This window comes from Microtus pennsylvanicus, chromosome 13 (genome assembly GCF_037038515.1).
Source record: "Microtus pennsylvanicus isolate mMicPen1 chromosome 13, mMicPen1.hap1, whole genome shotgun sequence".
Classification (NCBI taxonomy): Eukaryota; Metazoa; Chordata; class Mammalia; order Rodentia; family Cricetidae; genus Microtus; species Microtus pennsylvanicus.
The window spans coordinates 26,031,536-26,058,786 of record NC_134591.1 but is presented as its reverse complement, the minus strand read 5'-3'; the positions used below and the strand labels follow the sequence as shown (position 1 = coordinate 26,058,786).

Below are 27,251 nucleotides of genomic sequence, written 5' to 3'. Positions count from 1 at the left end.
TAGTCGTTACCATTTGCCTGTCTCTGGGAGTTATTTTTAGAAATAATTAACAATTTCTACAGACTGCCTTCTTCATAGGTCCCCAAAGCACCATTTCATTAGCAACTGCACTGAGTCAGGATTCTTGCAGAGAAATAAAAGAAAACAGACAGCAAATGCTTCTCTTATGTATAATAATCTCAACTCCAGTGACGCTGCTCAACCATAAGGAGAGTTATCATCAGTACATGAAGCACATGGGAAAGCAACTTAACCTCCAGAGTACTTTCCAAGATGAGACTTCAATTAGATTCAACCCTGAGAGCTTAGCTCTAAGAGAAGTAAGTCAGACACACTTCAGAAGTAACAATCGAGCATCGTCGAGACAGGGTATGACAGCATTCACTTACGACACTACATTATCAGAGATACCCTGGCACACTGAGAACTTTCAGTTCTAGCAAGCAGTGTTTCTCAAGAATCTCTGGTTTATAGTTGAAATTTTCTAAGTTTAGAATGATTGAGAACTGTCTTTGAAATTCTAAAAAGTACTAGAGCCTTCCAGTTTATGAAAACTTAATGATTAAAAAAGAAAGTTCATTGTCCCTCTGATATGCTTTCTAATTGTAAGCATCAAGAATCTTCAGAAAACTAGTAAAATAATTACCTTAAAGCCAAGAAATTCTAATACCAAGTATATAACAAAGATAAACAACATTAAAAAATGTTCAAGAACATTTATTATATAACATTATGCCTCCAAATATAAACACAATCAAGAATAAATTAATAAGCAAACTGAAGTCCGTCCATACAATAGAACATAATTCAACTATTTTGTAGTAATAAAATATAACTTTTAAAAAGGAAAGAAATAATGAAAGGGCGTGAGAGATGGCTGGGTGTGTTAGGGCACTTGCTACGAAGCCCAAAGGTCTGAGTTCTATTTCCAGGATCCACAAAGTGGAAGAGAAAACTGACTTGTCCTGTGACATCCACATATGCCCTTCTCCTCTCTGCCAGATGTACAGGAAACATAAATGCTTGAGAAAGCTAAATAAAGATGAATGATGAATTTAGTTAAAATAATCAAAATTACACTAGAAATACAAAAAAAAAATCAAGGAAACAAACAACTAGTTCTTTGAAAGGAGAAACAATATTAACAAAGGCTTCACCAAACAAGCCAGAAGAGATAGAAGAAACTAGTAAAGGTAAAAGAAAAGCAAAAGATACCACTGAAATCCAGAGGATCATTGCAGAATGCTTTGAAAAAATATATTCTAATAAGCAGGAAAACCTGTTAGAAATGGATAAATTTCTAGGTACATATCATGTACAAAAATTAACTCAATAAGATTAAAAACCCAAAAAGATCAACAAAAAACAGTGATATTGAATCACCAATTAAAAAAAAAAAATCTCCCACAAAGCAAAGTCCTGGACTGACTGGAGAGACTTATTACCTGGTTCTACCAAGTCTTTCAATTCCCACCAACGCTTCTTAAACTACTTCACGAGACAGAAAAGACAGTCTGCTTGCAAACTCATGCTATGAAGCTGGTATTACACTGACACCAAACCCAGAGAAAGAAACAAGAAAAATAACGATAAGCCAGTTTCCTTAGTAAGCATAAATGTAAAACCCATCAATAAAATACTTGCAATCAAACTCAAAAAATACACCAAAAAAATCAAACACTAATGATAAAGCTGGGTTAATTCTAGGAACACAGGACTAGTTCAATATATTCAGCTCACATCAAAGAATTAATGCATAAAAATATAGAAAATGGGGGGCAGGAGAACACATTGCTCCAGAAAATCCAGGTTTGAATCCCTAAACCCATACAATGGCTCATAAACATCTGTAATGTTATTTCCGTTCGGCAAACATGCACATAGTGCACATACATGCACGCAAAAAATTCTGCATGTAAACCAAGACAAATAAATCTTCATAAAAATATAGCACACAAAAAGCTCAGGACAAAAATTGCATAAATATTACATGTAGAAAAAAGTTCACAAAATTCAACATCCCTTCATGCAAAACATCCTGCCTGCAGAAATCGGAGAGAGAATGATAATACCTCATGACAACAAAAGGTATATGTTGTGGAATACTTTTTTACCTATATAAAGATGTGTTTCATTTGTTTATGTTGTGGAATATTTTAACTATACAAAAATGTAATGCATTTGTTTAACTATGTAAAGATGTGTTGCATTCATTTAATTATGTAAAGATGCCTTACTGGATTTTTTTTTTTGCCTGCCTAAGGCACCTGATTGGTCTAATAAAAAGTGACCAGCCAATAGTAAGGGAGAAGGTATAGGTGGGACTTCTGGGCAAGAAGAGTAAGAAGTCAGTCAGTAAGTAGTAGAAAGTAAGTAAGTATTAGTAAGTAAGTAAGTAGTAAGTAATTTAGGCTTGGGGGAAGAAAAGGAGATGCCAGGGATACACCAGGGGGCAGACAGACAGATATGGAGAAAACACGCAAGTAGGACACACAGAAAGAAAGGTAAAAAGCCAGCCCTAAAGCAAAACATAGACAAATAGAAACAGGTTAAATTAAGGTAAAAGAGCCAGTGGGACAAGCCTAATCTAAGGTTGAGCATTTGTAACTACTAATAAGTCTCTGTGTCTTTATTTGAGTGCTAGCAGGAATCCCAAAAAAAACCCTAACCATAATTATATGTAGAAAACTATTGTCAATGTTATACCAAGTAAGAAAAAATGTAAGAGCATTTTCTCTAAAATCAGGAACAAGACAAGGTTCTATCCTATATGTACTATTATTCAATCTAGTACTTGGAACTGTAGCCAAACCAATAAGACAACAGAAAGAAGTAAAATGAACACAGATGTAAAATTATACAAATTTTAAAAAATATGAAACTCTACTTTATAAACCTAAAGGTTCCACCAGAAAAATCTTAAATCTGGCATACACTTTCAGAAAAGAAGCAGAATCAAATCATTTGAAGGAAATGCTGCTTGTTGGTTCCTGGCTGCCCAGATAGTTCAGATCCGAATTAATTACACAGAAACCGTATTCATTAAATCACTGCTTGGCCTATTAGCTCTAGCTTCTTATTGGCTAACTCTTATATTAATTTAACTTATTTCTATTAATCTGTATATCACCATGTGGCTGTGGCTTACCTGGTGAAGTTCCTAGCATCTGTCTCCAGTGGCTCCATGGCATCTCTCTGAGTCCGCCCTTCTTTCTCCCAGCATACAGCCTAGCTTTCTCTGCCTAGTTCTGTTCTTCCCTGCCATAGGCTCAAAGCCGTTCTTTATTCAGTAAGCAATAAAAGCAACACATAGATAGAAGGACCTCCCACACCATTTAATAGCTTTCTACACAACAAATTTAATTAGAAATAAACTAGGGAAATAATGTCACCCACAATGGCCCTTTCCTAAATAAAATACCTAGGAATAAACCTAACCAAAGAAGTGAAGGCTTCTATAGTTAAAAGACATAAACCCCCGAGGAAGAATATAGAAAAGGCATCCAATTTTCATGGATCATCAGGATAGTACTTGTCAAAGGCCATATTATCAAAAGCAACATAAGACATTCAGGGAGATCCCTATCAAAATTCTAAAGAAAGTCTTCACAGAAACAGAAAAATAATAACCTTAAAATTCATATGCAAAAACATAAAAAAAACTAATAAGCCAAAGAAGACTTGAGGGAAAGAGAAGGGAAGGAGGGGGTATTATCTTAAATATTATACTGTACCTGATATTAAATTATACTGTAGAACTATAATCACAAAATAGCATAATACTGACTCAAAAGCAGATACAAACAACAATGGAATAAAACAGATGAATCATAAATAAATATACCCAGTCACAGCCACATGGTTTTCAATAGAATGACTGAAAATGCGTATTAGAGAAAAGCCTCCTCAGCAAGGAGTGATTAAAGAAAAAAAAGACCCTATACATCCACAGAGAACACTGAAACTAGACCCTTATCTCTGGCCTTCAATTAAAAAAGAAATCAAAAGTTGATTAAAGACCTCAATGTTAAGAACTGAGAGGTTGAAACAAATCTAGGGTAACACTTCAAAATATAGGCATAGGCACAGCCATTTTTTCTTTTGGGAGGTAGAAGACTCTCTCTTTTCTGTGAAACAGGGTCTCATATAAGCCAGACCTGCCTGCAGTTTTCTGTGTGGCTGAGACTTGAGTTCCTGATTATCATTTTGTTACTTTCCAAGTCTGGAATAACAGGTGTGTACTACCACACTGGCTGGCGAAGACTTTTTAAAACAATTTTTTTTATTTGCATGGGTGTTAGGCTGCATGTATCTGTGTGCTTGAGTGCTGCCTGCAGAGGTCAGAAGTAAGAACCAGATCCTCGTGAGCAGGAGGTACAGGTGACTGTAAACTACCACATGGCTGCTGGGAATTGAACCTGGGGACTCTGCAGGAGCAGACAGTGCTCTTACATGCTGAGCCATCTCTCCAGCACCATCAGCACCCTTTTACAGAGGACTCCAACAGTCCTGGAAGGAACAAGCATTGACAAATGGGGAGCGCAGCACTTCACACTGCTTCTCACAACAAATGGCAGAATAGAGAGGCAGCGAATGGACTAGGAAAAAGGGATTAATATCCAGAATATATAAGGAATTTTAAAAATTGAACATTATAAAACAAGTAATGCAAATAAAAATGGGGAAATTAACAGATACTTTTCAAACGAACAAGTAAAATAGCCAATAAATAAATGTAGAAGCTGCAGCATTATTAGTCATTAAGCAAATATAACCAAAACTACTTTGAGTCCAACTCTGATCATAAAATATATAAATTTAAAAATATATAAAAATTTAAAAATATATCAAATGCTGGCAATGATGTAATCAGAAAGAAACCTGCATGCTCCTCAATATAATAAAGGCAGACTTAGCATATAATCTTTCTATTCCCCTTTCTAGATATAGACCTGAAGGAACCAAAGGTGGCATGCTACAGACACAGCCTCATACTCATGCTTCGCTGGCACTATTCACAATAGCCAAGGCATAGAATTGGCCCAGTCGCCCATCAATAACTCAACAGTTAAAGAGAAAGTCTCATGTATACACCACGGCATTTTATTTTAGCAATGAGAAGAGGAAAGTCATATCACTTGCAGAAAAGAGAATGGAATTAAAGATCAGCATGTTAAATGAGATTAACAAGACCACATATTTTCTCTTACATCTGAATCTTCCTTTAAAACAGTGGGCATGGAAGTATATATTAGGGACTAGGAAGGCCTGCTAGAGGCGGGTGAAAGAAAGGAAATGAAGTACAGAGATACATAAGATACATGCTGCACAGAAAAGAACCCTGAAAAGACTATAAAAAGGAAGTCAGTCACAAACTCCACATTCTGGATGATTCCATTTATAAGAAAGGTAATAAAAAATAAAGAAAGGTTCAGAAAAGACAAATTCACTGAAAGAAGATAAACATTAGTTTAGGGAATAGAGAGGAAGAGAGGAAGGTGACCACCAATCCAACAATGGCTCTTTTAGGGAAGAATGCTCTCACACAAATCTTTACACATTCTAGAAGCACTAAGCTGCCTACTTTAAATGGGTGAGTCTTATGGTTTGCGAATTATAAGTTAAAGAATTTGCTTAAAATGAAAGTAAAGAGGGAAGAGCTGGAGTGGCAGTGGAGAAGGCAAAGAAACCACTGCTGTCCTTCCATGTGAGGGGCATAACTGCTAGGCAAAGTGTACCAAAGAACCAAATGCTTCCAGAATTACTTAGCAGAAAGGGGGTACAATCATTTTGCACATACTATAACCTGTCCATTCCTCCTGCTCTATCAAGTGACATTAGTCAAAATGAGTAACAGGATCCAGGACACGTACATTTCTAAAAGCCACTAAAGAAAGTTCCCAACCATTGTAAATTGTCTAATTTCACAATGATGAGTGCCAACTATTGTAGGTGCCAGGAGTCAAACTTGGGTGCCCTGGAAGAACAGTAAGTGCTCTTAACTACTGAGCCATCTCTCCAGCTCCTCTGCTCCTCCGGCTATCTAACACCAATCTTTGACTTTGGTTTGTGTATAACAACATAATAGGCTCAAAGTGAGATCACTCATGTGTAAGAATATCTGTTGAAGTTACTAAAGTTTGGTAATTGCATCGCATTAGCTGCTAAAACATCCAGGGACAGCTGAGTACATCAGAATACACACACAAATCTACGAGACCTCCCAACTATAGAAAAGCTTTGTTGAAAAACAAAACTCAGCAGAAAGCCAAATAAAAGAATGACAAAACTCTCCTTCAAACTGAACTGGCTATGGGAAAGTTTACCTATGAAATACCTCACTGTGCACACCTTCGAGTGTCTCACCTATAAGATCAGAGTGAGTGCTCAAGCAGAGGAGTGTGCGGGAGAATGTGTCAAGTATCTGCATAAATTTAGCTAAAAAGAGAAACAGCTTCTGATGAATGCAATGACATTCACTTAAATCAAAGCCAAGAGGGTTATACCATATTTATACCAACCCTGGATACATAATGAGTACTTCTTTATTGCTTCTAAAAATAACCCCAGACATCAACAAGACCATCTTACGATCTTTGTAAGTTTAATTTTGTAACAGCTGAATATTTTTTAATGACTCGAAGTCAGAAGAAAAAGCAATGTCTTCTACCTATAAGTTTGTCCGCTACTCGTTATTTTACCAGAAAAACATTCTATATTGTCTTAGTTGATTTGTTTTCTTTTTTTTTTTCCTTTTGGGTAGTTGGAGGGTGGGATGTTAAAGAAGTAAGAGGATAATAGTAAATGTCTAAAAAAGAACAGAATACCTACAAATAATGGGGAAAGTTGTCTATTTTTTAAATATTAAAATAAATGGGTCCTCAAAAAATATTAAACCAAATTTAGATTTTCAAGATAAATAATGACATTACTGCAAATTCGCAAAACACATGTAATCATTTAACATCCTCAGTGCATAAGACAGAGCACGGCACTTAGCAGACGTTCAGTAAGTAGTTATTCAACCGTGCCAGAGGAAAGTGCCCATCACCGGATGTCTACAAGCAAACTTCATAAGGAACAGTGTGACTGAATGGACTTTGTGTCTAATGCCTTATTCACATAGGTCTCCTCCTCCAGTCCCATCATACGACATTTTCTGTCTGACTTCAGGCATGCTGGTTTAACACCACATTCTCTTCTCCGACCTGCCACTTCCCTTACCCCTTTGTTCTACATGCCCGTTAACTTTCCACAAGTTATACGGTATATGTTTATAGTCATCAACAAATAAGAAATATTTGCTTCTTAAGGGAATTTAATGAAAAGAGCCACCTGCAAATGTATGGGAATGAGAACGCACAAAGATAGGTATATAGGCATGCATGTAAAGATGTATCTTGTTTTAGTTTGTTTTTAATTCTAGCTGAAAAACCGCAGCAAGGTGAAAAGTTTATCTTAGAAGGCGGCACACTGGAAAGAGAGGATATGAATAGAGTTTCGCTGTTAAAGTACACGGTAATCTGGGATCCCTTGAGAGAGTCACTCGCCCCTGGTGGCAAACAGCTACAGAAACCCCTGTTTGCATGAACTTTGAAAATATTCAAAACTACTCTATTATTGAAAACGTGCATTTTATATTACTGCTAACATCCACAAAAGGCCTGACTGTACACTTAGCTGGGGGGAGGAGGGGCACTTATTTGGGACATAACCAGTTTCTCAACTTTTATTCTTTAGATATTCAAACACTGGAAGGAGGAATAAAAAGAAGATGCCAAGAAATTCACAACCTTTGATCTCCAGGACACTTTCTGGGTAATACTGTATGTAAGTTCATATAACACAATATCACCTTTTACCATAAAGGCGTTCATTAGTCATTTATATTATCTGGACTCATCGTAGCAACGAAATTAAAATCAGCTTTAACTCCTTATCATGACCCAGTACATCAAAGCAGGTTAAGTTATGTAAGTACTAGATTGTTTTTTCTTTCTTTCTTTAAAGACAGGGTCTCACTGTGTAACCCTGGCTACTTGCTATGCAGACCAGGCTCATCTTGAACGCACATAGACCAAGCTACTTTTGCATCCTTACAGTGCTGGGATTAAAGTCTTCTACAATTACACCTGTCATATACTAATTTTATGTTTAGTTTGAAATAAAAATAATTGCCTAGCATATACTAGGCTGCAATTCCATCCCCAACACTGCAATAGGAATACCCAACATTAATAACTTATTTCAGACGCCATACTTTTTGCTGACTTATAAAAGTAATGACACTTTCTTCTTGCCATATAAATCATTTTCTACCTTACTAAAAAGGGCTTTTTTTCTTATGACACTTGTTGTTTGTGAAAGATAAAGATTGTTAGCAGCACAGGAAGTAGAAAATATTCATCTATGCTTATAACTAAACTCCAAGATGGTACTCTGACCTGACGAGAAAGTGGTTCTGGGCAAGCCGCGACTCCAGTCATTTAGGATGACGCCATATGCACCACAGTGCCTTTCACCTGCTCAAGGAGATTCAAACCTATCCCTTACGGAGCGTAAGATAACACAGTTTTACAGTTTCAAAGAGTAATGAACAAGTTATATTATAAGGATGCTATGCCTAGAGATGCGTACATATTCATCAGAAAACCAGCTCCTATGATGGGAAATAAAGACATATAACCAGAACAAAACCAAGAGATAGCAGTGAAAAGGCAGAAGCTCTTACCTTTTCTGGCAGGTGAAGGACGGTGTGTTCTCCTGAGCTGAAGTGAGACAGAGATTTATAGGCAGCACTTGCTACAATGGGATCCTGGGTGAGACAAATGGAAAACAACGCATATCAACAGCAGACCTAGAGGAGGCAAGAAAATCTTGGCTCCCCAGTGCCAGGCTGCTACAATTGGTGTCGGAGGAGTGATATTCAACTGCTACTCAGGCCAAAAGAACATTTTCTAGAGGCTTGAGAAATCAAGTCTCTCACTTCAGAAAAATACTATTTTATTTTTAAAAAAAAGTAGGGGACAAACAAACAAATAAACAAAAGTATCATTAAGAAAGAAGTAAGAATGGCTGAGGAAAATTACTACCATTAAGCATTCTTCTGGAGAATCTGCCCTAAAGAGCAACAGAAAATAAAACTAGGCTAATGGGCTCAGAAACACAAAATTTTTATCCTAACTTGGACTTTAAAAATTATCTAACTCCTAAGGTTCCTCTGGATTAGTCCAGTTTAGTAGGACTGCGGGGGTTTATGTCTGACAAGCTCATGTTTAACAGGGCAAGCGAGCTCGCTGTTTGTAGTCTAAATCCGTAGGTTAAATAGGACTTCTCCAGCCCTCTGCACTCATCACTGGGAATGGTGCCTACAAACCCACTAAAGGATCAGGAGTTGGCTCGTGCATTCAGAAAAAAGGACTTTCTGAGTTGAACCCCGAACCCCACTCAAAAAAAAAAAAAAGCCTAGCATGGTGGCACAGGCAGTTTCCTGGGTCTTGCTGCACAGCCAGTCTACATGATTTGGTATACTCCACGCCAGTAAGAGACTGTGCCTCAAAAAAGATAAGAATGAGGAATGGCATTTGAAATTGTCCTATGTCCTTCACAAACATCAAACGTACATGTGCCCACACAAACACGTGTACACCTACATAAACACCCAAGCCGTACTATATGACACCTTCTGTTTGGTATATTTATGTGGCAGAGCCAGAGCAGAAAAAGAACAAAACCATATAAAAATAAGAGATAGTGGCAACAACCTTCACACCTGTCATTATTGAGATTGTTGAGAACAATTTCTAAACTTACTAATAGTCACTTTTTAAACAAAATGGTACTTCAGTTCCGAAAGCCATATTGTTTATCTTGAGTCCTATTTCACAGCTCTTTCCCCGGCTGGTTCTGATCCCCAATATTCCTATGAAAATACCTTGTTCTGAGTGTGAGTCCAGAGGAAGCTGAGGACTTGGACTTTAAAATTCTGAAAAATTGGAAAATATAAAGAAAACAATTAAGAAATGGTTCGACATGAAACGGAGAATCTGAAATAACAAGCGGTAGAAATTAAACACTCTTTAAGCCACAGCATCATTACTGACTGGAGCAGGAGAACCACTCAAACAGCCGCCTGAACACACGGATCACTAAAGCACACACCAAGATGCTGAGATGACAGCATCTGGAGAGCTGTAAACCTTTAGCCTAGAAGTTCCCCTTCCTCTAACTGGATGCATGGCAGGTGCATGGGAGCATGTGGAGTGATTAATCCCGTTAGCTTGTGTATGTCATACAGTAGTCACTGTGACATTTTCATTGCAAAGACTTCAAACACAGACCTTAGACCTCTTCCTTTACATAAGAATTATTTAATAACTAGTTAGTCAAACACAAAACTGTTTGCATGCTGGCACTCAGTATCTTCTTTGTGTCAGCCAGGGGTCAGGGTTAGTGCTGGACCCCTCCGGATCCCACTCAGTTCTTTCCTCCTTGGCTTTCCCAAGTTCCTGCCCCAGACATCAACAGGAAGCAACATTATTCATCTTCAAGGTCAAAGTCCGCTGACGTCAATTAAATCACTGTTCCTAATGGTCTCCCTAACAAGGTTAGTTGCTTCCTCTACCACATTCATATGTTAGCCTTTGAACTTTGAAAGACAAGGACGTGAACCAAAGAGTACAACTAGGCACCCCTAGTAGATGGTTATCTAGCTAGAAAGTCCTCAGTTCAGACACAACTTTCACTTAGTTAAGGTACTTACCTGGAATATTTCAGACACTCAATAAATGCTGATTTCTTTTTGTTTCCTTTTTTCTTTTTTTTAATTAATTTATTTATTTATTAACGATTTCTGCCTCCTCCCTGCCACCGCCTCCCATTTCCCTCCTCCTCCCCCAATCTAGTCCCCCAAGAAATGAGTAAATACGTAAATGATACCCTGGGAAACCAAGAAAAAGCGATCAAACAGGTAATGGAAACAGTTTAAGAATTGAAAACTGAAATGGAAGGAAGGAAGAAAACACAAACTGAGGACCAGCTGGATATGGAAAATCTAGGTCAATGAGCAGAGACTACAGAAGCAAGCATAATCAATAGAATACAAGAGACAGAAGAAAGAATCTCAGATTCTGAGGACACCATAGAGAAATGCTGATTTCTTAAGTGGATATGATTCAAAACCTCAGTGCTTCAATTTTAGTAAGAATCTGAAATAACATCTACCATTATTTATCAGTACCATTAAGACCTAATATGGCTTGAAGAAATGTCTTCTGAGTCAATGAATAAACATACCATAACTTATGGAAGGCAATTTTAAAAGCACAGTCCAATTTAATCATTTACTCTATGATTCACTGTTTATGGTTTAAGGTGGGAAATTATATGTCCCTGTAGTATAAAATAGAAGTTACTCAGGACCGTGAGGGGTGTACCCACACACTGAGACAATGGGGATGCTCTATCGGGAACTCACCAAGGCCAGCTGGCCTGGGTCTGAAAAAGCCTGGGATAAAACCAGACTCGCTGAACATAGCAGACAATGAGGACTACTGAGAACTCAAGAACAATGGCACTGGGTTTTTGATCCTACTGCATGTACTGGCTTTGTGGGAGCCTAGGCAGTTTGGATGCTCATCTTACTAGACCTGGATGGAGGTGGGCGGTCCTTGGACTCCCCACAGAGCAGGGAACCCTGATTGCTCTTTGGGCTGATGAGGGAGGGGAACTTAATTGGGGGAAGGGGAGGGAAATTGGAGGCGGTGGCGGGGAAGAGACAGAAATCTTTAATAAATAAATAAATTTTTTAAAAAATTTAAAAAAAGAAGTTACATTCATAGAACCACACAAAGAAGTTTGAGAGCAGCAGACTTCTGTTAGAGAAAAATTCTTGAAGGATAGCATGAGATAAAGCAATTCTTTAATTAATAATTCAGATTTTTAAATTAAAATTGAAAATAAAGGAACTCTAGTCAGAGGGAATAGCATGAATAAAAGGAATAGAAATGCCTGAAGACACATTGGGAGACACCCTTTGCTTCACTGGAATAACAGGGAGTTGCCATGTTGTAGAAGACAGGGTTTGTTTGATGGACTTCACTTGAGATGAACTGAAAGCTCTGAAATGACTAGGAACATAAGTAATGTAAGAAATGCTTTGAGGGACTGAATTTAACTCTAGCTTCAACCTAAGTAAGTGGCAAGCAGTTAAAAGAGAGCTACCTAAACACACACATAGGAAGAGCCAGAGAGCTAGGACAGACAGAAGAGAGAGGAAAGATAAAAAGGAGCAGAGGGAGAAGAGAGGGAAAAAGAGAAAAGCAGATGGGAGGAGGAGAGGCTAAGGAGGATGGTAGAAGGAAGGAGGGAGGCAGAATCTCTCCACTGTGTTTTCATTTCTGCTAACAGTAGAAAACTGCTCCTGCAAAGACCACCCTGACTTAGAGAGAAGAAATGGATTAAATGGTCTCAATGCAGTCTGCCTGAATAACAGAAAAACATTGATTATATAAAGACAAACTAAGTAGATGCAAAATCTGAAAGAAAAGATAACCCAAGTCAAAAGGCATTTATCAGTCATGAATATACAAACATCAAAACCAAATCATAAAAACCACACCACAAAGTAGCAGATAATAAAATTTGAATAATTCCAACTACTAGCAATTCCAGAGTATAGGATTTCTGCCCTTGAGTACAGAAAATGAATGAGCACAACATGCCATTACTGTAGATTTAGTTTGAGCTCCTGATCACTCATCCTGTAGGCTCTGGACAAGGTAAGGTTGAGTACCCAAGTCTTACAGCCAAAAACAGAGATAACCTCTATGTCACATACCCTATGGGTAACAACTGAATTCTTTCCTTAATATTATAAAACAAAAGCCTACACATAAAAACAAACTCGAAATACCCTGCACTGGTTACACAGTTCATTCAGCAACTACTACCTAGTATATACTTTGTGTAGGCGTAGTCCTAAATGTTCAACCACAGCTATGATGAATTTGATTTTATTCATTGTGGGTCAATTTAAATAATAAGATATAGGGCTAAAGAAACAGTTCAACAGTTAAAAACATTTCCTGCTGGGCTGGAGAGATCGCTCAGTGGTTAAGAGCATTGCCTGCTCTTCCAAAGGTCCTGAGTTCAATTCCCAGCAACCACATAGTGGCTCACAACCATCTGTAATGAAGTCTGGTGCCTTCTTCTGGCCTGCAGGCATACACACAGACAGAATATTGTATGCATAATAAATAAATATTTTTAAAAAAACAAAAACATTTCCTGCTGTTCTAGAGGACCTGTGTTAGTGTCCAAGAACCCAGGCTAGAGACATAGCCATTTGTAACTCCAGCTCCAGAGAATGCAACACATTTTTTTCTGGCCTCTGAATATACCCAAACACACATGGCACACACACACACACACACACACACACACACACACACACACACACACACACACGGGGCACACACACATAAATAAAAATAAATCTTTCAAGAAGTATGTTCTGATACTTCTGTCTATCTCCAGATCTAAACACACAAAGGACTGTTACAGAATCTTAAAGCCTGGTGGTTTATTCAAGTCCTTGATTCAGTAAGCTGGACGCTCACCAGTCAAAACACACTGCAGCTCTTGGAAGGAAAAGAAGTACTGACCAGAAAGAGACTGTGGCTTATAAAAGTGAAGACACAAATGTAATCTTCATTATTTGACTATTTCATGCAAAGAAGTACTAGGAATACAGTATTAAGCAGCACCATATAAATCTTACAGCAAAGACTCTCACAAGTGTTTCAGGCTATTATAATGATAAACATGACTTTATAAAACTGGGAGAATACATTCTGACTTTGTAAGTTTTATTGCTTATATTTTATGACTTAAAACATTAACAAATGGTTTTAAACAACTAGTCTTATATACTGTTATTTTAGCAACAGTACTTTTACCATGAAACATATTTTTAAAATCTTGACAATTCTCATAATAAAAACACAATCTTTTATGCTGTTAAAATGAAGAATTAATTCTGGAAGTAGGTATCACATCACAAACCTTTCCTTAAAACACAGCATCTAGGGCTCTAAAGACATACCTCGTATTCAGGTGTATTGACTGCTAAGGAGGGAACCAGGGAAAACAGTTCACTGAGGGCCTTCAATATGAGCGGTCTCGTGTCACAGCTCAGCCTTGGAGAGAGAGCATTCCAAGTAGAGCGGACACAGACAACCTGTGAAGCAGATAAAAAGTCAGTGACTGAGTAAAGGCAAACTCGGATGGACTCCCTGGAGCACTGTGATCCAGGCACCAAACTCAGATGGACTCCTTTGAGCACTGTGGTCCAAGCACCAAACTCAGGTGGCCTCCTTGGAGCACTGTGATCCAGGCACCAAACTCAGATGCACTCCCTGGAGCACTGCAATCCAGGCACCACACTCAGGTGGCCTCCTTGGAGCACTGTGACCCAGGCACCAAACTCAGATGGACTCCCTGGAGCACTGCGATCCAGGCATGCTGGCACACGTATGTAATATTGACTTCTCTGGAAGCTAAGGAAATAGGATGCCAAATCAAGTTCATCTGTACTGCAAAACAAATTCAAGGCCAGACTGGACAACTTAGCAAGACCCTGACTCAAAACAGAAGATAAAAAAGAAAAGAAGAAAGGAAGGGCACTGTGGATGTAGTTCTGAGATCAGTGAGACTACCCTTAGCATGTAGGAGGCCCTGTGCTTGGTACCCAGTCCTGCACAGAGTAGCCAAGAGGGCTCCATTACAATATAAGAAGAAAGAAGGCCACTGCTACCATAAATTGTTGAAGATGTTGAAGATGCAGCATGTCTCATAAAATTGTTTTCTAACTGCTTTGTTTCAGTTATCAAACACCTTCCCCTACTGTAGTTTAAATATCAAGCACACCGCACCTCACCTGAAGGTTTGGCCTTGCTCATGAAGTCACCTCACCCTAAGGCTTGGAGCCACCTCATCCCAAGGTTTGGCCTAGCTCATGAAGTCACCTCACCCCAAGGCTTGGCCTAGCTCATGAAGCCCTTCGAAGGTGGAGTCCATGAGTGTTCTACCCACACCAATAAGTTGATGAGGAAGTGGCACCTGTTAGACAAAGGGGGTCACCTGCTCACGAACAGTGCTCCTTGTGCTTGGCGTTCTCCCTTCCCTCCCCGGCTCGCCTCTGACCCCACCCTCCTCCAAAACATCCTAGGCTGCCATGAGATGACCAGCCTTCTCTGTCATGGTGCTTTGCCTTCCTGGAGCCCATAGCTACAAAAACACGAGAATGAGATGGCACCTCTGCAGTGGGGGCGGAGCAAAGCTGCCTCTTAAAGTCACTCTCTCAGGTGCTGTGTCCCAATAATACTAACATTAGAGGCTCGCTCTCTCTCTCTCTCTCTCTCTCTCTCTCTCTCTCTCTCTCTCTCTCCCTCCCTCCCTCCCTTTCTCCCTCCCCCCTCTCTCTCTCTCTCTCTCTCTCTCTCTCTCTCTCTCTCTCTCTCTCTCTCTCTCTCTCTCTCTCTCACACACACACATACACACACACATCTACATGCAAACTTCCTACATACAACATTAACTCCAGATTTAATACATGTGTGTATATATACCTATATGCACCTTTTTTTTTTAACATCCACCCCAGAAACACACACAAAAGGGTAAAATATTCCATTCAGAAAATTGGGGGGGGGATTAATAAATATAAATAAAAAATTCAACTAAATTTGTCTTAGAGAAATGTTAATAAATGTTTATTATATAAGGATATAACAAAATAATTTAATTTTAAATAATTTGAGGATTTTTAAAGTGATTTCAGATAAAGAGGCTGCTAAGCATTAAATCTGAATGCAAACACAAATGTAACGTCAGTTCCCTAATTTCTTTAAACCAGTGTTCCTAGTCATTACAATATCTGATCTCACAGTCATTCACGTCTTCCTTAATGTTAATTTTAGCTCACCAAATGATTACTTGCCACTGAATGACATTTTCCTTCTTTCCTTTTGGTTTTTAGCTTTTCAAGACAGTCCTGTCTGTCCTGATAATTTGATCCTACTTTTTTTCCTGTTTTTTTGGTTTTTGGTTTTTGTTTTCTCGAGACAGGGTTTCTCTGTGTAACAGACCTGGATAGACTGGAACTCACTTTTGTAGAACAGGATGACCTCAAATTCACTGAGATCCACCTGCCTCTACCTCCCAAGTGCTGTGATTAAAGGTGTGAGTCACCACCACCTGGCCTCACTGATTAGTACTTTATTAACAATTTTAAGACACAGGCAGGAAAAGTACCAACAAAGAACCAATTAGAATTTAATAGGATTAATCCTTTAAAAACACCCAACTCTTGGTTTGAGCTGTAATTTATGTATACAACTTATCTCTATCTACAAACCAATTATTCAAGAAAAATTACATGAAGTAGTAGTTTCAGATGTACATACGATGCATGAATAATACATGCTTAAAGACATGTATTAAGACATGACCCAAGATAAAAGAGCAGAAACCATACCTCCAGAAAAACTTGGATTCATAATTTTTGCTCTAATTTCTTCTTCCCATGAAACAGCAGAAAAATAAATATTCTTTGCTTTAGAATCTACTACATAATCTGACTTGAACAAATATTTACCAAAAAAAGAAATATGGGCAAGGCATGATAGTGAGCATATTCACACACACACACACACAAAAAAAAAACAGCTCTGGGATTTCAAATAATTGATGTTTCAAAAGTAATAATTAATATTAATTTAAAAGATGTAATTCTTTAATAGCTACCCACAAAGCAGCATGCACACATCCAAAGCAGTACACAGAATCAGGAGGGAACAAAACATAAAATGCACTTCAGTCCGTTGAATTTATCAAGCTGTATTCGAAAGGAAGTGAAACATGGGATTCTGTTACTTGGCATGACTAGAACTGTGTTGAACATGAAACAGTTGAAAGAAGAATCGAGGAAGGTAAGAAGTGTCAGTGGGTGGGAATCCTGTCATTGGGTGTCAAGAGATGGTAAGGTTTGAGAAAGAACTTGGAGAAGGAATGGGCATATGCACCAAAGACAGCAAGCGAATTATGAAAAATTGTGTGTTGGCAAAAACTGTATGCATGCTTGGAAGGCAGGTGGGTCACAGAATTCCTAGAACACCAAAGGACATGGTCCAATGTCTTTTCAAAAGAAAAGATATCTCCAGAGATTTCAGAATTGAGGAACCCACAAAATAAAGAGTCTTACTCCATAAGGAACCATGGTTCGGTAACACTCCTCTGTGACTCTTCAAAATTTCATGTGTCGCCAAGTCAAGGTAGCCACTAACTCTCCTCCTTCCCACACCTCTACTTCCACTCCTTGAGACAGAAGGGCTGCAGAGCTTCCCGAAATGTCACACCCAGTAAACTGATTGTCCCTGTTTACCCCTTACCTTAAATGCCCACCTGATGCTAATCTTGGTTATTTCAAGACCTATTTTAAATCCCACTTGCTCATTAAGGTTTTCTCTTAAAATTCAAGTCCTCTTTTTATTTCTCTTTTTCCCTTCAACTTCTAACACTTAGATTGCTATGTCACTCAGTTTAGCATTTAATTATACACTGGTGTTGCTCACTATTTTTGTGTACGGGAACTGCCTCTTCAACTAGATATTAAGATCTTGAAAGGCAATGACCATGTAGCCTGCTTCTTGGCCTTAACTCACCCAGCACAGTTGAATGCAAGAAATCATCTGTTTTCATCAAGTACCAAAGGCAATGAAACACTGGGTGGGGGAGCAGGAAAAAAGTCTTAGGGAGAGAATGAAGAATTCAAAGAACTAGGATGACCATTTGGTACTCGATAACCAATTGGTGTGCCCTCCCTGGTGAAAACTTTCTCCCACTCTCAGCATCCCATGACTGCCTGTAGCTCTTGGTGTAGGGTTGAGGTCTCCTAGGCCTTTCCCCATCTGAGATAGCAGGTCTAATGTTTTCCTGTTCAGCTCATATTTAAGCAGTCAGGCTAGTGAGACTTTAAAGGTGTTTTTCTGGACATTCTAGGAAACACAATCTCAGAGCAAACTTCCTGTTCCTCTGGCTCTTACACACCCTCTTCCACAACGAACTATCCCTGAGCCTTAGATATGGGAATTATTTGATACATATGTATTTATGAATACATATGTATGTATGTATCTATATCTATGTAGATATAGATATATGCATGTAACAGCAATTAATGAAAAAAGATGCCATGAATTGAGGAGGAAATATATGGGAGGGCTTGCAGAAAGGAAAGGGAATGGTAAATGATATATTATAATCTCAAAAAATAAAAGAAATAATTAAAAAATTTAAAAGCCTAAAACAGCAAACAAACAAATCTAAGAGTGCCAAATAAGAATGATTATAATAGCCACCCCTTAAATTCTTTTCATTAAAAAGAAAAGAACAGAACAGAATTCAGGACATGAATTGGAAACTGAAATCCGTGGACTCTAACAACCTGGGTCAAAACCAAAGCTAAACAAAGCAGAAGGAAACTGGAAAGAGGGGAGCATTCATAGGAATTAAGAGCAGGGTAAATTAGTGAAAATGAGATATTTGACGTGTGTTTGACTAGGATTAAGGAGAAGATGTAAAGAGAACCATCCCACAGACAAGAGGGGAGACTTTATTCAGATGTGAGGTTGGTCAGACAATGGCTGTCATTCAAATACTTCTTCTATAAACCAATACACATGGAAAGGTCTGCCTCACACTGTAATAGCATGCGATGAACTCTCAGGACTGTCGGCTACAAAAGCACAAAGGGAGCCAGTCCTCTCTGAGTGTGGAGTAAAAATACACCCTTAAAGCATATTCAGAGCTTTGAATTTTTTTAAATTTTGTCTTCCACCTAAAAAGTTTAAAAAAATAATGCCTACAAAGGCACTCTCTGTTGACTCAGTTTTCTGTTCTGCCCAGTTCCTGCAGTCATTAAATCCCCCCCCCAAAAAAATCACACAGAGGTGTACACTAGTATAAACATCTCAGGCTTAGTTAATAAGATTATTAACTATTACAACTTATATTAACCCATTTTTCTTATCTGTGCTAGCCATGTGGCTTGGTACCTTATTCAGCTAGAAAGTTACAGCTTGCTTCTTCTGTGGCTAGGCCAGGACTGCAGAGGAATGGGCTTCCTCCTTCCCAGAATTCTCCTGTTCTCATTGACCTGCCTCTACTTCTTGTCTGGTTGTCCTGCTTATACTTCCTGCCTGGCTACTGGCCAATCAGCGTTTATTTAAAACATAATTGACAGAATAAAGACCATTGTCCCACCACTCTCCTCATGACCTGTGAGAAAATATTTTAGGATCCCAGCATAAAGCAGGCCTTACATGACAGCCCGGTATACCCGAAACAAGAGGAGGAAAGCCTCTAGCAAAGCAGCTTCCTTAAACCCTCTGAGCTTCCCAACCTGGGCTATTGGATATGAGCGACTCAGCCTCAAGACTACTTAGTGTCAGCCTTCCTCCCTGCTCCCTATCTCCATGAGCCTTACAGATGCAGTCCTTCTGATGGCAGGGCTGTCCAGCTGTCTCAGGTTGATCTGACTTCTGCTGGTCACTAACCCATAACTCACCTTTGTACAGAAATAAACTGACTTCTTTATGTTTTGTGTTTTATTTTGGTCTTGAGACAGGAACTTACTGTGTGGCATGGACTGGCCTTGAACTCATGCAGTTCTTCTGCCTCGGCTTCCCAAGTGCTAGAATTATAGGCCTCAGTCATCATTACTACCCAAACTGACCTCTTTTAATTTCCAAAGTATGTGATTGATTCCAGAGGGGGAAAAGGGATACCAAATAGCAGAAATAAATAGGTATATACTTGCATTGTGGCTGCATGTATTTTATGGACGCTGTCAGTTTTGTAACCTAGCACAACTTCTTTTTAAAAGTTGATATAGAAATAGAAGACATACACTGGAGCCTGCTGAAGACAAGGAGTTGGAAATGAGACTTCCACTTAAATTCTAGCCCCTGGAAAAACGATCTCTGGTTTAAAGGTTGGATGAAAAACCAAATGGCCAAGAAGTACGACATCAGGCATGGCAGTGAGCGGGGGCACCTGAAGAGCTCTGGAAGGACTCTCAAACACATACCCCAAAATTTTGCATATAAATATAAAAACAGGCCCACCTAAAAATGAGTTCACAATGAAAAATTAAAAACTCCCAGTGACAGAGCCTATGGTGAGTGGGAGAAAGAAAAGCAGAGGAGGGTTTCACTCTCTGATCTCAGGGTGCAGAAAGTGAAAGCAACAATACATCAAAGAAATAACGATGCTGTTTACACCCCAATAAAAGAACATGACATAGTGAAAAAGAAGTGGCAAGTTTTAACATAATAAACTAAAGGTTCTGGGATTTAAAAATTAGAAAGCAGGGACAGCTAGATGGCTGAGCAGGTTGCCATTTTCCCAACAGAACCTCAAAACCCAATTAAAGGTAGAAGTGTCCAGACTTGAAAAAATTTGCCCTCTGACCTCTGCACATGTACTATGACAGCCACACACACATGCAAGCATACAATAATACGAAGGTTTTGCACTATAACTGATGATTGCACCTGTAATCATAGAATCTAGGAGGTGGAGACAGGAGGACTGTAAGTTCAAAGTTATCTTCACAGCTTCATGGGGAGTCTGATGCCAGCCAAAACTACATGGGACTTTTTCTTTAAAAAATAAAAATAAGAAAGGGGCTGGTGAGCCATCTTAGCGGGTAAAGGCACCTACTGTCAAACTCTGACAACCTGAGTTTAATGTCCAGGACGTACATGACAAAAGAAGAGAACAATCAAATGCTGTCGTCTGACCTCAAAACACATGCCATAGCATGTACGCCCACCCACATTCATGCATGCTCACATGCATGTACACAAAGTGGGGTGTGGAGTCCTAGTCTCCTCCTCCTTCACCTTTTCACTCATCCGCCATGAGATGAAGTGACCATTTCCACCGCATCATCCACAACCTAACATTCCTTGCCACACACCCAACAGCAAAAGGGGCCAGTCAGCCATGAACCGAAGCTCACAAAATAGTGAAGAAAAATAAAATGTGTTTCTTCTAAGTTTATTAGACTAAGTATCTGATACTTTAACGGAAAGCTGACTCCTTCCCCCTACCACACACAAAAAATGGTGACCAATATTTACAAAGGGAGTTTAATCTTTGATGACACTGGTTGATTCTAGGGCTGAGAGAGTAAGAATGTCAGTCTAGTATAGCACTGCTGTGTCAGAATGAGGCTCTCAAAAACAAGGTGAGGGCTTGGGGAGAAAGCAGAGCAACCCTTAAAATGCTCCAAATGATTAGCACCTGAACAATTTGAATAACTAGCAGTATCGGTAATTAGATTAAAATGTGTAGCAATATTCACATATCAGTGATGAAATGAAGCAAACGGAGAAAAGGATATGGACATATAGAGAGGAAGCAGCCTTTCCTTAGGAAAGAATGCTAACTGATGAATGCAGAGGCAGTGGAAATCCAATCACTGCCAGGCCAACAACACAGGTCTCAGTGCCATAGCAGCACCTACTGATGGGTGCCAAACTTGGTACACGGAGTTTGAGAGCAACCAGGACAGCTGCACTACATCAAAGCATCTCCCCCAAGAGAAAATGTTATTAATTATAAACGACAAACAGGAATTACAGCAGAGAAATGTGGCAGAGATCACCCTTAACGTGGGAGCAAGGTCTACATTCACAGTAATAAGATATTCAACACATCTAAGATGAGAGCCTTAGTTCTGAAATAGTCCTGCTGAGTCATGAGGAGTCATCACATACGCCTAAATTAGGGAATATGTTCCCAAATAACTGGCCAGGAATTTTTTAAAGTATCAGGATCACGGAAGCCAAAGGGATAGACACATCAGCCCAGATGACAAGAGTTCAGAAATATGAAAACTAAACTCCATGTGGAATCCTGGAATAGAAAGGGACCCGAAAGAGACCAGGAGCGGGAAACCTGGCAATAGCTGAACATAACGGACAGGTGAGGTACTAGCCAGGTGGCAGAGTCAATCTCTCAATTTTGATAACTATATTCAAGTGAAATCAGCAAACAATTCAGATTACAGGAGGCTACGGAAAATCGGAAATGGATAAGAATTCAAATTTTTATATTAGTTTCAATAAAACCTTTTTTAGGGAATAATTCATGCCGGGTGCTGGTGGCACATGCCTTTAATCCCAGCACCTGGGAGGCAAAGGCAGGTGGATCTTAGTGAGTTCAAGGCCAGCCTGGTCTACAAAGCAAGTTCCAGGACAGCCAGGTGTAGTAATAGGAGCAGCGGGGCTGCGTCCTCAGCACCCCGGCCGCCTGCTAGCTTATGCCTCGAAATAATTACACGGACACTGTATTCTTTTAAACACTGCTTGGCCCATTAACTCTAGCCCTTACAGGCTAATTCTCGTATCCCGATCAACCCATCTCTAATAATCTGTGTAGCATCAGTCTTACCGGGTAAGATTCTAGCCTACGTCCATCCTGGGTCTGAGCTTCATGCGTCTGCCCGGGAGAGGGGAGCATGGCCTCTGCTCCAGAGAGCAGAACTGTCGAGTCTGAGCTCACTTCCTCTTCCTCCCAGCATTCTGTTCTGTTTACTCCACCCACCTATGTTCTAACCAATAAAATGGGCCAAGGCGGTTTCTTTATTAGCCAATGACCTTCCTCCATCAGCCAGGACTCTTTAAACAGAGAAACCCTGTCTCAGGGGAGGAAAAAAAAATAAAAAGGAAGTAATTCACATATTCACATACAATTGCTCCAGGTAAGTGTATCTCAGCATACGTACAAATTTGTATTAGCATCCCAATCAGTGTGAATCTGTTTTGGTCACCCTTCCTAGAAATCGCTGCTCACGGCTTACTCTCCATTTTCTGTCTTCCCACCCCTTGTGAACCACAAGTCTTCCTCTGTCTCTATCATTTTGACTATGTGTGACTTTTCCTGTAATTGAAGTCAAAGAGCATGTGCTCCTTTATAGTTGACTTCTTTTATTTAGAATGCTGTTTTCAAGGTTCATCATGTTACTGCAGCTATTGGCACTATTAACTAAATATTATTCCATTCTATGTAATATATTTTCCATATTTTTTAACCTCTCCATAAGATTTCAAAATTAATGGTTAGAAAAGAACAGAAAAAAAAGAGCTAAAGAAATAACGGCTAAAAATATCCAGAGTCAATAAAGACATAAACTTGTACCTTCAGTCTTAGGATAAAATGTTGTTGCTGCTGTTGTTAACACCATGAATGTTAAATGATGGAAACAAAGAAGCATCTTCAAAGCTAAAAAGAAGAAACACACAAACTACCTTTCAAGGAACAGCTTAAAACAACAGACTTGTCAAAGTTAACAAACCAGAAGAAAGTGAAATAAAGCCATAAGTGCTAAAGAAACTGCCATCCAGTGGTACTAAACCTACCATTCAACAGTGAGAAGGAAAAAACAAATATATATATATAAAATCAAGCCAGGCATGATATCTATGAATTACATGCAGATAGCAAGTTAATTCTTAAGTACAAATGACTTAGTGCCTTGTTGAATTTGTCTGAGAAGAAATTTATACCAGGCCAAGTGTTTCATTATGCATATTTTATTGCTAAGGAAAATGATAATTTCCCCCATATTATTCTTATGCAATAGTAGCAACACTGAGCGTAAAGATTAAGGAGTGCAGTGAGATGCACTAAAAAGAGCACAGGATCGGCGTCAGGGACCCTAGGCTTTCACATCCCATAGCTGTGTGACTATGGCAAACCCATTAATCTCTCTGTCTGTTTCCTCAGCTGCAAAATGGAAACAATACTAGTGCATGTTCTTTGGATCACATGAGGTTGACAGTAAAGGCTGCACAGAGACAACTGCAAACAAACATGCTTTACGTGCTAAGAAGACAGTTATTGCTGCTATAACCAATGTGGGGGTCAAACCCCAGGAGCACTGGAGCTTTTGCTCTTAATTCCTGTGCTGTAAAATTACTTTGTTCCTGCATGGAGAATAGAGCGCTATCTCCCAATCTTACTTTCAAAAGCTATTTCTAGAAATTCCTGAGAGCAGCCTACTCCCTTTGTCCTGATTCTTTTCTCCAACAGAGGGAGAGCTTTATAAAAACCTTTAGACTATGAAAAATGCCTCATGTGCCCTTTTCATAATGAAGGTAAAAGAAGCTGCCTTTACAATTAAAGGACTCAAGCCATCATCACATAGAGAAGCCCTCTTAAGCCAATTCAGCATGCACAATTCATAGAACAGGATGTTTCTGTTACTAAGGTACAATAAGCTGGGATAAGAGGAAGCATAAAGACACACAATCGATGAGACAGAAACAATGGGGGGAAAGCACTCTTTCTTACCCAAATAATATGGGCTTAAAGGTTATAAATATTTTTAAAATGACTAACACAGGTTCATTTATGCAATTTCAGTCCTTTAATGTTTAAGACTCGTTCATCAGGAGGGCAGTGTTGTAGGAAGAGAAACACAAATCAGTCTAAATACAGAGTTGCCTTGTTAAATCTCCTACAATCTAAAGGGCAGTCATTCCAATGCTTTTGCTCTTTGTCCTGCTCATGGCAAAGAATACAAATGCACTTTTCTAAATCCCACCATGGCTAAGTGATGAAAATTGTTTGCTACTCCCATATTAACAAGCCCCAACATCACTAACACATTTCCAAAGTTTCTCAGAGGAACAACTCAGTGTTTTGAAGTGCACCCTTAAAGCATTCTCCTAACAGAAGAGGGAGGCAAAAAGTGTGCAAGTTACATAAGCAAGAGCTGATGGTCCTTTATGGACAGACTCATCTACACACTAAGCAGGCAATGGAAGGTTCCTGGCTCAGGGTCTAGGGAGGTTTTAGTCCGGTTTGTTTTCTGTCCCCTGGAGTAAGAAGCCATGGGTTTTCTGAAACAGCCCAATAAGGACACACCCTTCTAATGCAAACTCACTGACTTGTCTGCAGAAACAGAAGAGCACCAGGAAGAGGTCCAGGGAACATTCACCTCTTAGTGGTATAGATGCTACTGGAACTCATTGTATACTTATTGATACTTTTAGGACTTAGTTCTTTCCTTGTACCCTGCTGAGTCTGGGTCTAGCCTATTGCTGCTGATCTCTTCGCTCCAGGATAGCTGGCCCTCAAGAGCCCAGCAGATGGTCCTGCTACTGACTCCCATCTCACTTTAGGAATCTGGGGTTACCGATGGAACTCACTACATCCTGTTTTTTAAGGGTTCCAGATCTGAAACACAGGTCATCAGGTTTGCAACGCAATCCCTTTAACCTGCTAAGCCATCTCCTCACCCTGATTTTTTTAAGGCCATTTCTCGCTTTTTTTTTTTTACTTAAATGAAGGTCAGACTCCAAGGTGACAAGGGAAAATAGAAATTCAGTCAGCATAGCTTAAGACCCCCCCCACACCCTCCCCCTAAATAAGAACCCAACCACAACTACAGGAATGTTGTCGAGAAGATAAAGAATTAAAAGCAATGAGTATTTAGTAGCAGAAGAACAAAGTATCATCCACCTATAGTTGGTCATGATGGCCTGTGCCTATAAACCCCAGCGCTCTGCGGATTGACACAGGAGGCTCATGAGTTAAAGGCCAACCTGGACTACACTTAAGAACCTATCTTTAAAGAAAAAAGTCATGCAATTTAATATTATTTAATATTATTCACTTAAATCTTAAAATAGAAGACTACAATGAGTACACATACTGAGAAGTATGGCCTACTGACTTTTCAAATGACAAATGATCTGCTATGTGCCACATATATTTGATAAATTAAGCGGTCACTTCAGACCCTCCAAAAATACTATAGGAAATAATTACAAACTGAGAAGATGATGCTCTCGTGCACCCTTAAGCCTAAACAACTTGAAAAGATTGAATTACGCAGCGCAGTACATTTCTAAATAACCAGTACAGACTAGCCAAAAACCTAACATGACTCTCTGTCCAATGGAAATGCTTCTTCTACCCCATCTGTATACACACTTGTGGGATAACGATAGGAATAGTTGACTTACACAGACAGTATGATCTGTAACTCTCCAATAACAAGAAGAGTCACTGCCCTTCCAGCAGAAGCAATCTCCTCCGTAGGAAGATCTGACTTACAGTAAAGTGGTATTACCTACTAGTATCAGAGCAGGGAGGTCTTCTTTAAGAATTGACTTGTTCCTCAGTGTGAGAAATCCAGGGAGTCAAAATAAAAAATGTGTCCTATGATAAATGTCTAACAAAATGCAGACAAGGCATTTTTCCAGCCATATAAATGCAGTCTCTAGCACAGCATTTCCCTCACAAATCTGTTGATAGATAAATTAAAAAATGAATGATGTTGATAATTCCATCACCATCTATCATAGACTTTCTCTGCAAGGAATAAAAATTTACTATTTCTGGATTTTGGAGCCACACACTGGGTAAGTATTACTGTTATAACTACTGGAGGACTGTGTCCCTGTAGCAAGGAAACAGTACAGACCAATACATAAACAAATGGATATGTCTTTAGTCCAATAAAAAAATATTTGCAAAAGCAGATAGTGGACTGGATTGGATCAAGTAGCCATTGTTCACCAGTCCCTGGGACTATAATATGCTATTGTTAATTAAAGACAACTTCACAATTTAAGTGGTTGCTCTGACAATGTCATGTGCATGTGACTCTCCACTAGAGAAGGGATTTTCTCATAATACAGTGTCTGATAAATTGGATCTAGTGCAATGGCTAAGAATCCTGATCTCTAACCAGTTCATAGGAGAGAGTAACTACTAATAAGAAAGCTAGATTTTTAGGAGGTGTAGCTCTGTAAGTTTCAGCCCAACCTGGTCTCACTGGGAGTTCTAAGCAACCAAAGGCTACATAATGGTACCTGTTGCAAAAACAAATGCAAATGAGCAAGAGGAGGAAGAGGAAGAAAGGGAGGATAGGAGGGAAGGAGGGAGGGAGGAAGGGAGGGAGGGAGGGAGGGAGGGAGAGAGGGAGTGAAGGAGGGAGGAGACTATACTTGGAGTTAAAAACACTAAAGTGCATTAATAGATTCATCATAGAATTTCTAAACGGGTAGGAAATTATAGGTGAGGCAATAAGCACGAGACTGCTAGAATAGTTCCAATATTGGGAAATTTTATTGGCCAGCTCATAAAGAAGTCAAATTGACCGTGGATTC

At 39.2% G+C, this 27,251-nt stretch overlaps 1 protein-coding gene across 1 annotated transcript in view; it reads right to left on the bottom strand.

Moving 5' to 3' along the window:
* Focad (focadhesin) overlaps positions 1–27,251 on the bottom strand; it is a 289,636-nt gene that overhangs the window by 110,739 nt on the left and 151,646 nt on the right. Inside the window, exons 16-18 of the mRNA XM_075946771.1 lie at positions 14,105–14,239; positions 9,935–9,985; positions 8,732–8,815 (exon numbers count right to left, since the gene is read on the bottom strand). Of these exons, the coding sequence (XP_075802886.1) occupies positions 8,732–8,815; positions 9,935–9,985; positions 14,105–14,239 (270 nt within the window). The remainder of the gene's footprint in view (positions 1–8,731; positions 8,816–9,934; positions 9,986–14,104; positions 14,240–27,251) is intronic.